This window comes from Phoxinus phoxinus, assembly GCF_949152265.1.
Source record: "Phoxinus phoxinus genome assembly, chromosome: 22".
Lineage (NCBI taxonomy): Eukaryota > Metazoa > Chordata > Actinopteri > Cypriniformes > Leuciscidae > Phoxinus > Phoxinus phoxinus.
In genome coordinates, this window is record NC_136897.1 from 24448623 (window position 1) to 24466086 (window position 17464).

The window sequence follows — 17464 nt, forward strand, 5'->3', positions numbered from 1 at the left end:
AAAGGACTAACAGGATTAAAGTTAGAAGAGTTTTTGCAACTTTAGGAAGAGTCTCCTACTTCATTGTATTTGAAGGAGCTGTGTCTTCAACAAACAAACTTTGCTTTAAAGCTTGCCCTATAACGCTGGTATTTGTCTCTGCAGGTTCTACAACAGCCACCACTGCACATATTACTACAACAGCCATGACAACCTGTGAGTAATAGAGTTTGTAAATTAATAAAGCATTATTACTTCAGCATGAATGTCTTTGGAACGAAAAACATTATTCTTTATTTATGATTACTTGTTGAACATTTATTAAACTGCACATCACAGCAAATTTCACAATGTCTTTTTTCAACAGCATTAACTGTAAGGTCCACTTCTGAATCCACAACATACAGTAAAACTGGTAACATCGTTTCTTGTTAGATCAAATTTCAGAAACAATCGCTATATATAAATATATATTTTTTTATATTAGTTGATCTCCCTTCCAAGACAAACCTGCCAACAAACACAACAAAGGAAACCATGTGTAAGTTCATCCACTTTTCCTCAATGGTTAAAGTGACTGTGTATTCATTCATTCAATCTTTATTAAGGACACAGTTTTTATCCCAGTCCAGTTTAAAAAAAAACACACACAAAAAACAAACAAGAGAAGAAAAAAAAAGAAAAAAACATAATACATTATTTACACATATAAGCAAGAGCGCCAGTGCTTCCAGATTCTTGAAGTAAACCTGAACGAGCTTTTCCTCGGACAGACCAAAGCTTGTATAATACAGTTTGACTGATTCAGGACTCTACACATGAATGTATAGATATAGTGCCTAATGCCAGCTGCACAAGATCTTATTCCACAGTTAATAAACATCTCACTTGCACTGCTGTGCCGCGGTACTTTCAGTAGCATTCTCAGAGAGTCATTGTATGCCACCATCAGAGCCTGCATGCTCTTCTTTTTGTAGCTGCGCCAGAGGTGCACAGCATACAAAGGCGAGCAGAAACTTTTAAACAATACAATTTTGACATTGACGGAACACATGTGAAACTTACGAGCCAATACATTAGCCTGCCCATATAGTTTACACCTCTGCCTAAACAAGTCTCTATCGTCCGAAAGGTCATTTGTAATATAGTGTCCAAGATATTTAACCTCATCTGTGACCTGTAGAACATTTCCACAAAGGTAAAAGTCTGGAAATATCAACTTCTGATCCTCTTTTGTTTTTACAATCAGTAAAGGATAGAATATGTTGAATTCAAATGTCAGGTTTAAAAATATATGTGGGATTCATTTAAAGTTTATTCATACAGTACATCTGTAACTCAAAGAGGAAGTCCTTGAAGGTAAGTGTAAAGTACAGACAATTCAACAACACGAGGTTCATGATTGTGCTGCTTTCTGAACATGGTTAAAGGTGCTCTAAGTGATGTTGAGTGACGTCACTTCTTGTTGACGTTTAAAGTATTGTCAAACAAAACGAAAGCTAGTTCCTCCCTCCTCCTCATCCGCGCACTAACCCCCCACACCCCACCCTCAAATCCTTCTTGAAACAATTCAATTCAATTCAATTCAAATTTATTTGTATAGCGCTTTTCACAATACATATTGTTTCAAAGCAGCTTTACAGAAAATGCATTTCAGAAATGTACATACAAAAATACAGTTAATCATGTATAAATTTAGGGTATAACATATCGCCGGCGTTGGGTCGTCTCTTCACAGGCGTTGAGTCGTCTCATCACAGGCGTTGGGGCATCTGAAGTCTCCATGAGAGGCTGGATACATAACCGGAGCTGACGAACTCTATTTGAGTTATCTCGGGACAGGCGCCCCGAGATAACAACAAAAAAGGCAGATGGGAAATAATTAGCGTAGCTGCTGTTCATAATATGAATGCATTTGATCTGATTTAACTGTAGTATAAAAGGTATGAGATGCATTATATGAATGCTTGGCTAAAGAGATGCGTCTTTAATCTAGTTTTAAACTGGGAGAGCGAGTCTGAGTCTCGGACAGTATCAGGAAGGCTATTCCAGAGTTTAGGAGCTAGATGTGAAAACGCCCTCCCTCCTTTAGTGGACTTAGTTGTACGACCAGAAGCCTCGAATTTAGCGATCTTAAAAAAATCATAACAAACTGGAACAGCATGCATGACATCGCTTAGAGCACCTTTAATAATTTCTAATTATGTGAATATTTTTTTAAATATTCTATTTTAATACTATACACGCTGTGGCACTGTTTTTTTGTTGTTGCAGTTTTCACGGCAACCTCTACTCTGCCTGGTAACAGAGATATGTCAGAACATGGTACGCATTTAACATTCAAAATGTTAAGTCATGGACGAACATTGCATGTCTCACTCTCACCCAATATGTTTGCCTCCTTTAGTGTATTTTTTTACACGCGCACACAAACACAAACAAAACAAAAAGATTGTTTTGAATCTGCTATCATAGTTATTACTACAATGATTATTTTAGTAAAATAATTAGTACAAGATTTAGTACAAGATTTATAGCAGTCTTTGTAAAGACTATTTTTTATTTTATGTACAACTTAAAGGGTTAGTTCACCCAAAAATGAAAATTCCGTCAGAAATTACTCACCCTCATGTTGTTCCAACCCCGTAAGACTTTCGTTCATCTTCGGAACACAAATTAAGATATTTTTGATGAAATCTGAGAGCTGGCTCACTCCTTCAGGATGCATCTGCCATCCCAGAAAAGTTAGTGAAGACATCGTTAAAATAGTCCAAGTGACTACAGTAACTTAGACAGTTACCTCTGATAACAGAACACTTTAAATTGTAATATGGACTCATGCACTTTCTGTAATGCTGCTTTGAAATGATGTGTATTGTGAAAAGCGCTACAAATAAACGTGAATTGAATTTTTCTCAATCCGGACTCTAAGGCCCGTCGTTTACACGCAAATGGAGAATTCTCCTCTGAAAACGATTCTTTCTAAAAACTCCGGCCAGAGTGGAGATTTTGGAAAACTCCGTTTGCACGTAAACTGAGAAAAACTGAGTTTTAGGCAGTCGACGACACAGTATGTGACTATTTTCGGGATTCTGGTTGGCTAACATGGGCTTGAGCTTCTCGTTACACTGCCACCTACAGGTTTGGCATGCTCTTGACGGCATATACACGGGTTTGTGTGTTATTTTTGAAAACGAAGAGGGGTGAAATGTCCGTTTATGAAAATAGCCGTCCACGTGTAAACCTAGTCCTAGAAACACTGATGTCTGTAAACATTATGCAGTAGATCAGTTTTTTTCTTATTGTAATATGATTTAATCTGAGATATTTTCTGTTGCAGCTGTTCCTCATCCTGATCACATTCACTCTGAAGGTTGTTCATTCACTCACATTTTCTGAACATTTGTAAAAACTAGAACAAACCTTAAAATAATTTAATTAAAAATCTGCAAGTAATATATCTGCTGAATATATAAACATGATTAAAGTCTTATTTTTGTCTTTTGTCTTTTGACAGGCTCATGGCTTTTAGTAGTGCTGGTTTTCACTGGTATTGGTTTATTTCTGTCTGGACTCATGGGCTTCATCTGTCTCTGCCACTTTGACAGTAAGTTTACATATTCATAAACTGAGCTCCATGATATAGAAACTTATAATAAAGTCTGTATCTGTGCAGGTTCTGATGACGTTCTCACAGAGGTGATCTACAGCTCCTGTCATGTGGAAACAACATCTCTTTTATGCTCCTCAAAACATGGATGAACCGTTTCATTTCTTCCTTCTTGCTAATTTAAAGACAACAATTATGTGCAGAAATAATGATAGTTCAGAATGTAGCAACTGAATTCAGCAGGACAAGGCATCTTGGAGGTTTTCCCCACATTTTGATTTTGGGAGAAAAGCATCTTATAATTTACAATGAATAGCCATAACATTCTCTTCATATGTGTGACGCTTCACAATTGATATTTTTCAATTTTAATAATTATATTTCTTCTTAGTTTTTTGTTATTAGTTAAGTACATCAGGGTTTTATGTTAAATCTTATGTTGTTTAATGTTTGTTGCATTAATTTAGTGTCATGTGCATGACACTGCGTTCACCTTCTATATGTTAGTATTTACCTCAGCTTGTGGAAAAGCTACTTGTGATGAACTTTAATTCATGTGACTTTCTCTTTACTGCTAGTGTTATTATGGTGGATGTCTGTTAAAGTACAGAATTAAAAATTACAAGATTTTAGTAGCAGTGTGACCTTGCTAATTCAGCAGAAAAGAGCTGTTGGATTTACTGTTTAAAATGTGTGTGTGTGTGTGTGTGTGTGTGTGTGTGTGTGTGTGTGTGTGTGTGTGTGTGTGTGTGTGTGTGTGTGTGTGTGTGTGTGTGTGTGTGTGTGTGTGTGTGTGTGTGTGTGTGTGTGTGTGTGTGTGTGTTTTTACTGCATTACAGAATTATGGCAACCACAGTTTTGTAATAATGACAGGATTTTTTTGCAGTGTTATTTTCTGTTAAACAGCTGTCCATTCAATGAGCAACTGAACCATTTGACTTTTCGTAACGTTTTAGTCCAAAGATGAAGAAGATAGACAAAGTAAATCAAAATAACTTATTAACTGAAGCAAAACTATCCAATATAATAACACAAACAAAACCATGTGCAATGCACAAATACCAGACAATGAACTGAGGAAACTGAAGGGTTTAAATACACAGGGTGATGAACATGGCAACTAAGGACTGGCGGGAACAAAGCAACACAGGAAACAGGTTACAGTAATAAGAGAAACAAACTAAAAGTCCATAAAAACGAAAGTAAAACAAGAACGTGAAGGTCTACACTGTAAAAAATAAAACATAGATTTTATTTATATTTAATTAATAAAAATGAGGCAACAGATTACAAGCAATATTATTAATTAAATTTAACAAATTAGAATTGAGTAATAATTAATCAAATTAATTCCTTAAATGTTAACCATTTAAAATGAGTAAAATTTACAAAATATATGTTATTGCCAACATTGAAGACACCTGGGGCCTCATGTATCAACACAGCGTACGCACAAAAACGTTGCGTACGCCAGCTTTCACGCTCACGGTCGGATGTACTAACAGTGAAATTAACGCGAGAATGTGCGTTCCTCCACGCCAATTTCATGTCTGGCGTACGTACATTTCTCATTGTTTTTGTCCGTTGGTGACTCTTACAGGCAATGAAGTGAAGTTGCAAACATTACACAACGAATTGTTCTACAAGTCAGTGATGCGCGGGTTGATCCAAAATGAGCGGGTGCCTGCGGTCACCCGCGGTTAGTCATCCAAAAATATTTTTAATGATATTCGGGTCGCGGTCGGTCGGGTCGTTTGAAATAAAGATGCCAATTAAACCTTTGTAATTTATACAGTACTAGACACAGTTGTCTATGAAATACAGGTCTACACTTTATTGGCTGAATAACTGGTGCGAAGATGACGCACGAGCTCAGTCTGCAGGCAGAGATGAAAGTGGGAAATCCTTATTTACCTTTTGAATGTTGAGCGTTATTAACTTTTGAATAAAAGCTGACGCGGGACAAAATGCCCGATTTCCCAACACGTTGAACTGAGCAATGCCATTGTTCCATTTTAATAGGCTACTTTTAAACGCATATAGCTCAGTAATGTCAGTTTTATGTATTTTCTGAGAGGGGGCGGGGGGGGATTTTTGTTGGGAAATTCGGGGGAGAGACGCACACTTCGGTTAGACTGGATGAACACATGCAGCATCCTAATTGTTAAGGAAATGAAACAAAATAAATGAATAAATCAAGCCTTTATTACATAATAGGCTATAGGCTATAATACAGCATTCAGAAAAATGTGCACCCCTAGTTCCTCCGTCTATGGCACAATGACGCTGCGATGAGCATTTACTAGCTAGCCTACTTTAAAAAAGGAAGCGGGTCGGGTACAATATTTTCTTTCTTTTTTTTTTTTGCGGTCCGAGTTGCGGGCGGGTTTTCTGGCCATTTACTGTGCGACTTTCAGATCCCACCGCATTGACGGCATCAGCCAAACTCTCCCACTCATATTTTTTCCTTTTGTTATTAATTCCGGAGGACAAAGTTCGAAATAAAATATTTTTTCTCGTTTCTACCTCCGATAGTAGCACCTCCAATTCACTTTCTGTAAAGTTTCGTTTCTTGCCGCTTGCTTTTAGCCATTTTCTTGCTGCTTTCTTTGGCCAAAGTGGACTCATTACCATATGTAAATTTATTTAATTAAGGGAGGAGACTGGATGGGGCGTTGTGCTCGTGCATGTGCACTCAATTTTACGTTAATTGGGATGTACAAAGAGAATATGCGTGGGATCCTTCGTACGCAGAGATTCATACATCTGATTTTTTTTTGTGCGTACGCAGATTTACAGCTTTGTCCGTACGCAATGTTTTAGTATGAAATCAACGCAAGTCTTTGTACATGAGGCCCCTGATGTTAACAAGCAGAATCACTGAAGGAGAAAACCATAATTAAAGTCACCATTATGGAGATCAGTGTGTGTTTTAGTTGGGCTCTTCACCCTTAAATTATTAACTTTAAGTTTTGTTCGGCTGCTGTACGTGAGTAATAACAGCCAGATGAACAAACGGTGATCTGATGATGTTGGTTGCGTTTTAACATATTCATTATTTCACAATCATTTGACCTGAATCACTGAACTCAAATGGAGTCCAGTTTATGAGTTAAGTTAACTTTATTAATTATAGAAGTACTGGCATTGTACACCGTAATATTTGTAACTTTTACAATGTAATCCAAATAATTTCTAAAGAGTTTCTCTTGTACAAAAAAAACAAAACAAAAAACACAGACATCATGAATCAGCCTGTGAATCTCAACAATGGTGACATTTATAAAGCATGTTGCAGTGCATTCTGGGTTGCACCAATCAAAACTCATTCATGGCTCCCATCATGCATTGCTGCATGAATAAATAATGAGCTTATGTTCAGAGGTTGTCACCATTGCGTAGATTCATACGCTAAATATTGATGTCTGTGTGCGCCTAAAAATAAACGTATATATTTTTTATTATTATTGATTTGATCATTTTGATTTCATTGAAAAGGCTAATAATATTATGCAGCTAAAATTAATTAAATAAATCTAACTCATAAATTGGACTCTACATGAGATCAGTGATTCAAGTCAATGATTGTGAAATTATGAAACACAACCAACACCATCAGATCAACGTTTCTATTTGTTCATCTGGCTGTTGCAACTCATGTACAGCAGCCACACAAAACTTAAAGTTAATAATTTAAGGGTGAAGAGCCCAACTAAAACACACACTCATCTCCATAATGGTGACTTTAATTATGGTTTTCTCCTTCAGTGATTCTGCTTGTTAACATCAGGTGTCGTCAATGTTGGCAATAACATATATTTTGTAATTTTTACTCATTTTAAATGGTTAACATTTAATTAATTAATTTGATTAATTATTACTCAATTCTAATTTGTTAAATGTAATTAATAATATTGCTTGTAATCTGTTGCCTCATTTTAATTAATTAAATATAAATAAAATCTATGTTTTATTTTTTACAGTGTATTGCTTTCATGCCTCAAAGAGTAAACATGTACTTAATAAAGTGACCACTGAGTTAATAATATATTCTATATTATTAATTTTGATATTATGATAGTCTTTCTTAAAGTCCATTATTTTTTGTCACATTTCTACCTTTCTGAGTCTGTGAGCCTATTTTTTAAAAATGTCATTTTTTTTTACATTTGCCCCAGATCTGCTGAACATGTGGTGTCATGATGTACGTTCATCCTCATAGTTCTGACTGCACAAGCATTATACTTGTGGTCTAATGTGTTACTTCCTAATTCAACTATTGTGTGAGACTCGTCTCTTTTCTCACTCTCGCTGTAATGGAGTTGTTCATCTTCATTGCTTTTCAGCTTCTTATGGAGGTTCAGTGTTACAGTAAGTGATCTCTGTTGTTTAGTCTAGATTAAATACTAAATGTCAACATTTGTAGTTAAAAAAAGTTACATTTTCTAAAATATTTCAGCATGTGTGATCAGTACGTTTGTGTTTCAGTAGACCAACAACATGAACCTACAAACTCTCTCTGCTTTAAGGCATACTTGTTTTACTTTAGCAATGTCATTGAAATGTATCAAGCTGTCTGTAATTACCTGATTAAACTAATATTTGGGTGACTAATAAGTATAGTAATTGGAAAATCCACTGTAGTATTTATTAACATGTGCACATGTTCGTATGAAAGTAATTATAGATGTTACCAGAAATTGAGAAAAGTGCAGCTATCGAAAATATACATTTTAGGAAAAATAGAAAACTATTTTAATTTCCCCCATATATTGTATGGTTTGGGGGTGTTGTAAAGACATTAATGAGTTTAAGGCCCGGTTTCAGAGACAGGGTTTTGATTAAGTCACGAGTAGGCCTATAGGCTTTAGTTAAATTAGGACATTTACAGTAAGAAGCTTTTAAAAACATGCCTTAGAACAAAAAACATTACTGGTATGCATCTTGAGACAAAACAACATATTTTAAGCGCAAGCTTTCTGTTAAGAGCTCAAACCTGCATTTTTGTCTTGGTTAAGATTAGGTTTAAAGGGGTCATATAATGCCATTTTTGTACAAGCTAATATGATTATTTAGGGTCTAAATTAAAAGTTTGTAATATACTTTAATTAAAAATTCTCATTAGTATTGTAAGAAAACACTAATTTTACCTGGTCAAAAACAGCTCTGTTTTCAGCACGCCGATTTAGTGCATATGTCTTTAAATGATAATGAGCTTTGCTCACCCCGCCCCTCTGTTCGCCCCTCTGTTCATAAATCTGCTCTGTAATAACTATAACGCATTGTTCAGTATAAATGTGGAATTATTAATTATATTAATATCACTGACTTTTGGAAAGAAGTCAGAACTGTTAATAGTTGCAGAGTGTCTCTTCCTTGTAGCCTACTTTGGATGTTTCTGGGGCAGAGAATATTGCGGCAGTATGGAGACAACATTATTGTAGGTTTTTTAATTGCATCCAAAACGAATATGATGGGGGGATCACCAAGTTAATGATCCAATTGTGATTATGCCATGTGAGGTGGATCAAGCTATAAGCAAATTACCTCAAAATAAAGCTAGTGGCTCGGATAATATTTCTGCTGAACATCTTAAATATGGAAGTAAGAAGATAGCCCCGTTATTAGCTAGTTGTCTTACTGGCTTTCTGAGTCACAATGTGTTACCAGATTCAATGTTGTCTGTCTTATTAGTACCAGTTAATTGAAAACAAAGCTGGAATGGTGGGTAACTTAGATAATTATAGACCTGTGGCTTTAGCTAGTATTTTGTCTAAAGTCTTAGAAAAAATCTTGCTTGATAGGTTAAATGTGTTTATTAATTCTACAGACAACCAGTTTGGATTTAAGGCTAAACATGGTACTGATCTTTGCATCTATGCATTAAAGGAAATTGTAAATAAATAAGTACAGAGATAAAAATTCAACAGTTTTTATGTGTTTCATTGATGCGTCTAAAGCTTTTGATCGGGTTAACCATGCTAAGCTATTTTTTAAAATGAGACAAAGAAGGGGACCAGAATACATTGTGAGAATCTTGGCCTATTGGTATGCCCACCAGTTGATGCAAGTTAAATGGGGCAATAAGGTCTCTGCCCCTTTTGGGGTCAGTAACGGTGTGAGACAAGGAGGGATTTTGTCCCCAATTCTGCTTAATCTTTATATGGATGAGCTGTCTGAACGTTTGAATGTTTGTAAAACTGGTTGTATGATTGGGAATAAGTTAGTGAATCATATTATGTATGCAGATGATCTTGTGGTGTTTAGTCCAAGCAGTGCTGGTCTTCAACAGCTTTTTAAATGTGTGTTCTGATTATGGTCTTGAACATGATATTGTATATAATCCTGATAAGAGTATGGTTATGACTTGCGGAACTAAGGAGGATAAAAGTATACATTTTCCAGTTTTTAAGTTGTCTAACAAAAATCTCATGGTGTGCGATAAAGTGAAATACCTTGGACATATTATCACTGAGCACATGACAGATGATGATGATATTGAAAGGCAACGCCGCCTGATGTATATGCGGGCAAATATACTGTTGCATAAGTTTAGTTTCTGTTCAGATGAGGTGAAGGTGTCACTTTTTAAAGCATATTGTACAACATTTTATACTGCTCATTTGTGGTGTAACTATAGAACATCTAGTTTACAGAAGCTGCAAGTAGCTTATAACGATGCTATGAGAATCTTACTAAGGAGACCTAGATGGCATAGCGCAAGTGAAATGTTTGTCAGTGTACGAGTAATCACTTTTAAAGCACTGTTACGTCATTTTATGTATAGATTTATGTGCCGACTTAAAGCTTCTAAAAATGAAATTATCTATCAAATTTAAGGTTTAGTACTACACGGTATCAGTCAAAGCTGTGGAGACACTGGTACTGGTGTATTTTGTAACTTTGTCCACAAAATTGTACGGTTGTAAGGGTTTGTATGGGTTGTATGTTGTTTAATGTTTTTTTTTTGTTTTTTTGTTTTTTTTAAATTGGACTTTGAGTCTGTAATAAAGTTTGATTGATTGATTGATTGATTTATATTGAGAACGTCGTAAAAACATGCCGTAATGTAACGTTACCCTGAGTGTAAACATTAAGTTAGCCGCATTCATCGTGAAGCGTGCTAGTGATTTGCAAAGATTAATATAAAGGTTAATATAAAGGTTAATAAAAAGTTACACTCACTTCTTCTGGAGGTTCAGCAGGAACACCAATAGTTGGTACAGATCCTTTTTTCAGAAGCAGCTTCTTAGCAAAACCAGCTTTATATTGACCCTCATTTGTAAAGCAGTCTGGTGAAAATCGATTTGCGCAAACAAAAAAACATTTGTCCTGTGGAATATTCCCTTCTAAAGCAAAACTCAGCCACTGCGTCTTCAGCGGTTCTGATCTAGGAACATTAAAATGACTGCTGTGTTCCTTATTGCACCCAAGAACAGAACCCCACAATCGCTTAGACGCCATTCTGCTCATAGACAGTGCTCCAGCGTATGTCAATGACGCGCGGACTATGATTGAAACGTCTGTATTGAAACGCTGCTGTCAATCAACAATCGTGGGCGGAGCGTCGACAGCTCAATAGAGAGCCTAAGTCCCTCCCCTTCCGGTCGACCACCATGGGACCTTATTTCGGAAAAATATTGTATGGTAGTCAATGGCGAGAGACAACTAATATTTTGATCTCGTTTGAATTGTGCCCTGAATTACACATATGATGTTTGTCAATTTAAAAGATACATTTTAAAGTCAAGAAAGTCGCAGTTTGATGTAAAACTGTTGAGGTATAAGACTGTGAAAATACGTAATTACAAAGACTACAAACCCAGAAGGCGCACATGCGACGTCATACCTTTTCTCTCAATGAATGAAGCTAACTTTACTGAAGCTAACGTCTGTCATTTTTTCTATAGTCTTACATTATAATCCTAACGTTACGCCGTCATGCCTGACTCGTGTTTTGAGCCAGAATACACACATACGAGCAACGGATCTTGTGACGTAGGCTACATAGTGCGAGACGAGAGATGTAGTTCATCGAGCGATTTTCACATACAACTAAACGTTACTCTTCTGTTTTATGACAAACTGCGACTTTCTTGACTTTCATATTTACCTTTTAAATTGACAAACATCATATGTGTAGTTCAGGGGACAGTTCAGACGGAATAAAAAGATAAGTTATCTCTCGCCATTGACTTCCATACATATTTTTTCCGAAATAAGGTCCCATGAGCCGGAAGCGGAGGGGCGGGACTTAGGCTCTCTATTTGAGACAGGGTAAAACATATAAGGAGATTAAAAAAAAACACTGGATGGATTTTTATCATTTTATGATGGTTGTGTACAGGCACTGCCAACACACATTTCAGTGCAATCAACTTGTAAAAGTGCATGTACCATTATATGACTCCTTTAAGCCTTGTCTGAAACCAGGCATTAATTTGTTTAAATGTTAAACCAAAACATGCATGTAATGCAAATATGGTCAATAAGGAGATGTAAATGATTGATTCGTCTGTTTTGGGTTGTTTCAGAATCTCCTGCTGTAAAAGTATTTTCAGATGTGCTAAGTGAGTCCAGCTCAGTGAAGATAAGATGTGAGACGCCAGAAGATGTTACAATGGAGAAGTGTTATTATTACCCAAACAGAGACGTGAACAATACAAAAGTCAGTTGGACGTGTGACCTCGAGCTCACTGGTGATGAAGTGCTCAGATGGGCAGATGTAAAATCTCCAGCATCAGTCGACATTTACTGCTTCTATGAGGTGAACAATAATAAACCATCATCTCACTCTCCTGCTGCCACAGTGACGGTTCGAGGTGAGATATTTCACTGCTGTTCTTCTGAGTTAGAAACCGTTATTGCAATGTGTTTAGTAACGATAGATTATTTCACTTCAAACATATTCACTTGAGAAACCGTCCAGCAGTGTTAGTGACTGATGATGTTATAGGACACTTCTAGACAAATACTATTTATAAAGACCCTTTCAATCGGCTGAATAATGCAACACTGAAAGGATAAATACACTAAATATAAGAAAGAGTTGAATATGGTTAATTATAATCCCTGTTGTGTGTTGAGAGACTCATTCATTGTGGGTCGATGTCAGACTATGAAATCAGAAACATTTTAAAGCTGATTCTATAGCAGTTGTGGACAGTGTGAATCATTAGACAGTGATCTGTGATGACAAACGCTTAACCACAGTGTGACGTGCAAGTGCAAGTGAACAATCTGATACATTTAAGCAGGAAGGAAGTCAGGAGCTGATCATGTGATCAAAGTTGAGATGTCAGAGAGCAAAACTATGTCTGACAAATCTATAAAAGGTGATTGGGTCATTCTTTTCTGCAGCTACTTTTGAACTCTGTGACTACAAAAATAAATACATGTTAATGTTAAATAAATAAATGTTGAAGTCAGAAATATTTCAATTAAAATTTCTTTTTTAGAAACATGCTTATTTATTCTGAATTGATTCATTGTGATTTTAAACAATGGCAATAAAATGAACAGGATGAAGATAAAGAGCAATTGCTCAGTGAGTGATTGACAGTTTACATGAGCGTCAACCAACCTTTGAAGCATTGATATTATCATACAGATGTTTTTTTTGTTGAATCAATACCACAGAAGATCACAGAAATCATCAAATCAATTGCTGCTAATACAGATGTTTATGGAGTTGTTTTCCCTCCAAAATTACACATTACAAAAGGACTAACAGGATTAAAGTTAGAGGAGTTCCTACTTCTTCATTGTGTTTGAAGGACCTGTGTCTTCAACAAACAAACTTGCTTTAAAGCTTGCCCTATAATGCTGGTAATTTATCTCTGCAGTTTCAACAACAGCCAACACTGCACATATTACTACAACAGCCATGACAACCTGTGAGTAACTGAGTTTGTAAATAAAAAAAAAATCATTATTATTACTCCACATGAATGTCTTTGGAACGAAAAACATTACTCTTTATTTATGATTACTTGTTGAACATTTATTAAACTGCACATCACAGCAAATTTCACAATGTCTTTTCAACAGCATTAACTGTAGGGTCCACTTCTGAATCCACAACACACAGTAAAACTGGTAAGTACTGATAACATCGTTTCTGGTTAGATCAAATTTCAGAAACAATCGCTATATATAAAAAATGTTTTTTTGTTATATTAGTTGATCTCCCTTCCAAGACAAACCTGCCAACAAACACAACAAAGGAAAATATGTGTAAGTTCATCCACTTTTCCTCAATGGTTAAAGTGACTGTGTAGAATATGTAGGATTCAAATGTCAGGTTCAAAAATATATGTGGGATTCATTTAAAGTTTATTCATACATCTGTAACTCAAAGAGGAAGTCCTTGAATGTAAGTGGAAAGAGAATTCAACAACACGATGTTCATGATTGTGCTACTTTCTCAACATGGTTAATAATTGCAAATTAATTATGTGAATATTTTTCAAACATTCTATTTTAGTATACACACTGGTGCATTGCTTTTTTCTGCAGTTTTCACGGCAACCTCTACTCTGCCTGGTAACAGAAATATGTCAGAACATGGTACGTAAATACTAAAACAATAAAATAGTTTTGCTCCAAAATCATGTCTGCATAAAATATTAAGTCATGGATGAACCTTGCATGTCTCACCCAATATGTTTGCCTACTTTAGTGTATTTTTCTCTCACACACTCACTCACTCACTCACTCACTCACTCACTCACACACACACGCACGCACGCACGCACGCACGCACGCACGCACGCACGCACGCACGCACGCACGCACGCACACACACACACACACACACACACACACACACACACACACACACACACACACACACACACACACACACACACACACACACACACACACACACACACACACGTCTTTGTAAAGACAATTTTTATTTTATGTACAATTTAAGATGTTCTTATAGATACTTTATTATTTCAATTTCAGCTGCCATTTCCACTACTGAAAACCCAGCATCCACCAGAGCTGGTAACTTTTAATGCCATTTAAGAATTGTTTTTTTTTTTTTACAGTGACTTTAACAAACACTGAAAAACTGCTGTGTATATCATCATGTATCATTTGAGTTCTTTCTTTTGCAGTGGTTTCTAGTGTTCACACTTCAACAGCTGATCCTAAAGATCCACTTGCACCAATAGATCTCTGTAGAACATTTACTTATTTCCATGCACCCAACAAACGTAAAACAAATCTACAGGTGAAAATTAGAATATGGTGCAAAAGTTCCTTTATTTCAGTAATTCAACTTAAAAGGTGAAACTAATATATTATATAGACTCATTATATGCAAAGTGAGATATTTCAAGCCTTTATTTGTTATAATTTTGATGATTATGGCTTACAGCTTATGAAAACCTTTTCAAAATATTCTAATTTTAAATTTGGTGTTTTCATAAGCTGAAATAAATGAACTTTTGCACCATATACATTTTTTTCGAGTTTCACCTGTACATGTGTCACTTCAATTGTCAGGTGGACTGATGTATCTAAAGCACCTTAATCATCATAATGCACATAACCATGTATTAAAGTGTTGGTTTTGTTTTGACACAGACACATGGGTTATAGTGCTGGTTTCCACTGGTGTTGGTGTCATTTTGACTGGATTCATCTGTCTATGTTGGTTTGCAAGTAAGTCAAATTTAGAATTGTACACTCAATGCTGTTCAATATAGAAATTATCATGCGAGATCATTTATCATGTGAATTTTGTATCATGTAAAAACTGAACATAATGCAGTAGCTCATTGTTTTCTTAGGTAAAAAACGAAGAAAACAGTAAGTTTTATTTCATGCATTCAATTTAATAGTCTGTGACATGTATTGTAGGCAGTGTTATTTTAATATCATTGATGTGCCAGCTGTATGTGCAAATGTTTATCACATTATCTGATATATGCATGCATGAAAAGATGCCATAAAGATCTATATTTGATTCTTAGCAATAAAATAAGATTAATAAGATCAGATGAGCCCAGTCAAGGAATTGGTTTGGTGAGTATCTTTGCAATTACTTTTTTAAATTACAAAGTCATAAATATTTATAATACCATAATGAGTAAGAATGGATGAAATGAACATGACCTTAATTATTCTTTATGTTTTTTTAGAGTTGTTCTGGACCTGCAGAGACATATTCTCTGATCACTTCTGTACCAGCCACATCTCAGCCCATCTCTGTAGGTGAGAGAACATCATTCTCAGGAAATTATCTCAGACAACGTGAAGCTTAACAGATGTCACCAAGAAAGAAAAATAAACCTGCTGAGTTAAAAACACCATATAGTGACCAGACCACAGCTTCTCAGAAACTGGTACCATTTCCTCTTTCAAGTCTTCAGCAGATCAGCATTATTAGACACATCTTCTCTTATACTGTAGGAACATATCATGCCAAAATGAAAATCATTTACTCACTTCCTTGCTGTTCGAAACTTGTTCTATGTTGGAACACAACATTAGCTATTTTGCAGAATGTTTGCACTGTCTATCCAATGAAAGAAGCAGCGATGAGGGTCCGTAAAGCTTCTAAAATGACAAATTTTCTATTGACTCTTTTTGACCTTCTTCATCATTTCGTTCTTCCAAAGGCCTCGAACACCCAGAGTCCCATCAGGACAGCACAGCAGATCCCACAGCAACTAACTCTTTAATTATGTCTGAGAATTCAATTTACCAGCCCTCAGGTAATAAAAGGTTTCTTTCATTAAAGTGGTCATATCTTGACGAATAAAATCATTCTCGTTCTTTACTATAAAAACACACTGGTTTGAAAACTCAAAATTTCCTCACTATCCAAAAGCAGCATTTTTGATGCTCATATAAGCGTTGAGAAACTTGGCCCACTCAATCACGATGAGTTCATACAGAGGAAGTGGGACAAATATTAAATTAATCACAACAGTGTTGCACAGAATGAGTCTGTGAAGAGATGATTCTGTGTATCTGTGATACATTCAGGATTTATGACAAAGAGCTTGTTCATGACGATCAAAATGTTATTTGAAGTGAAATGACGCTTTTGCTTTACAGAAGTCTTGGTCAATACTCAACAGAAACCGGGTAATACAGAGGAAAATGAGGTAATATGTGAACAATCACACCACAAACCCATTAACAAATGAGAAGTCCATCAACAGATTACAAATGCATTTATCTTGTCTGTCTTGTCAATCTTTCTGTTGTCTTCCTTAAGAATATTTACCACCTGTACTGCACGATCCCTGACAAACCAGTTCACTCAAACACCGGAGATCAAGTCTACAGTTTGGTGAAGATGCACTGATGAGCCTCAAGTCTTGTTTCATTGTGTACATTCATTTTAAATAAAGTATCTTTACTTGCTGACAAATGGGGTTTTACTTTCATCACTTAGTGTTTGGCGTGAAATGCATTATGACCTCGGTGACCACGCAGAATACTTTCTCTGGAAAGCTCTCTAGCCCAATACTGCCTTGTAAGAAGTGCTTGGGATTCACTGCAGAGACAATGGACGTCCAGCTTAGCCTCTCTGGATGTAATGGGTGGAGCTTGAAGGTCCAGCCACAGTCTAACCCTAAACCATAACCCCATCCTCTATAACTAGGGCAAGCTCCACCCACTCTCAATAACACAGCTGTAGAAGTTTTTGAGGACACTCTCAATAACGCAGCTGTAGAAGTTTTTGAGGATCTTGGGCGACATGCCAAACCTCCTCAGCCTCCTCAAAAAATACAGCCGCTGTTGGGCCTTCTTGACTAGCTGCGTGACATGAGGTGTCCAAGTGAGGTCCTCACTGATGTGGACACCTAGATATTTAAAACTGCTCACCCTCTCCACTTTAAGCTC

General features: G+C 36.1%; 2 protein-coding genes across 4 annotated transcripts in view; both read left to right on the forward strand.

The window, feature by feature from the left end:
* LOC306990858 (uncharacterized protein) overlaps positions 1-4077 on the forward strand; it is a 51336-nt gene extending 47259 nt beyond the window's left edge. Inside the window, exons 7-8 of the mRNA XM_079598164.1 lie at positions 3497-3586; positions 3656-4077. Of these exons, the coding sequence (XP_079454290.1) occupies positions 3497-3586; positions 3656-3741 (176 nt within the window). The 3' untranslated portion in view covers positions 3742-4077. The remainder of the gene's footprint in view (positions 1-3496; positions 3587-3655) is intronic.
* A 3771-nt stretch (positions 4078-7848) lies between these two features.
* LOC306990856 (uncharacterized protein) lies at positions 7849-17223 on the forward strand. 3 transcript variants are annotated; one of them, XM_079598157.1, is made up of 14 exons: positions 7849-7960; positions 12124-12411; positions 13435-13485; positions 13640-13687; positions 13772-13825; positions 14108-14158; positions 14564-14605; positions 15191-15268; positions 15397-15415; positions 15580-15631; positions 15748-15820; positions 16228-16323; positions 16670-16719; positions 16833-17217. In XM_079598157.1, exons 1-14 carry the CDS (start codon positions 7906-7908, stop codon positions 16920-16922), a joined length of 1047 nt encoding a protein of 348 aa, XP_079454283.1. In that variant the 5' UTR covers positions 7849-7905; the 3' UTR covers positions 16923-17217. The 3 variants fall into 3 exon arrangements, with proteins under 3 accessions (XP_079454283.1, XP_079454284.1, XP_079454285.1); XM_079598158.1 differs by lacking the exon at positions 15397-15415 and having other exon boundaries at positions 15191-15287; positions 16833-17223; XM_079598159.1 differs by lacking the exon at positions 14564-14605.
* The last annotated feature ends 241 nt before the right edge of the window (positions 17224-17464 follow it).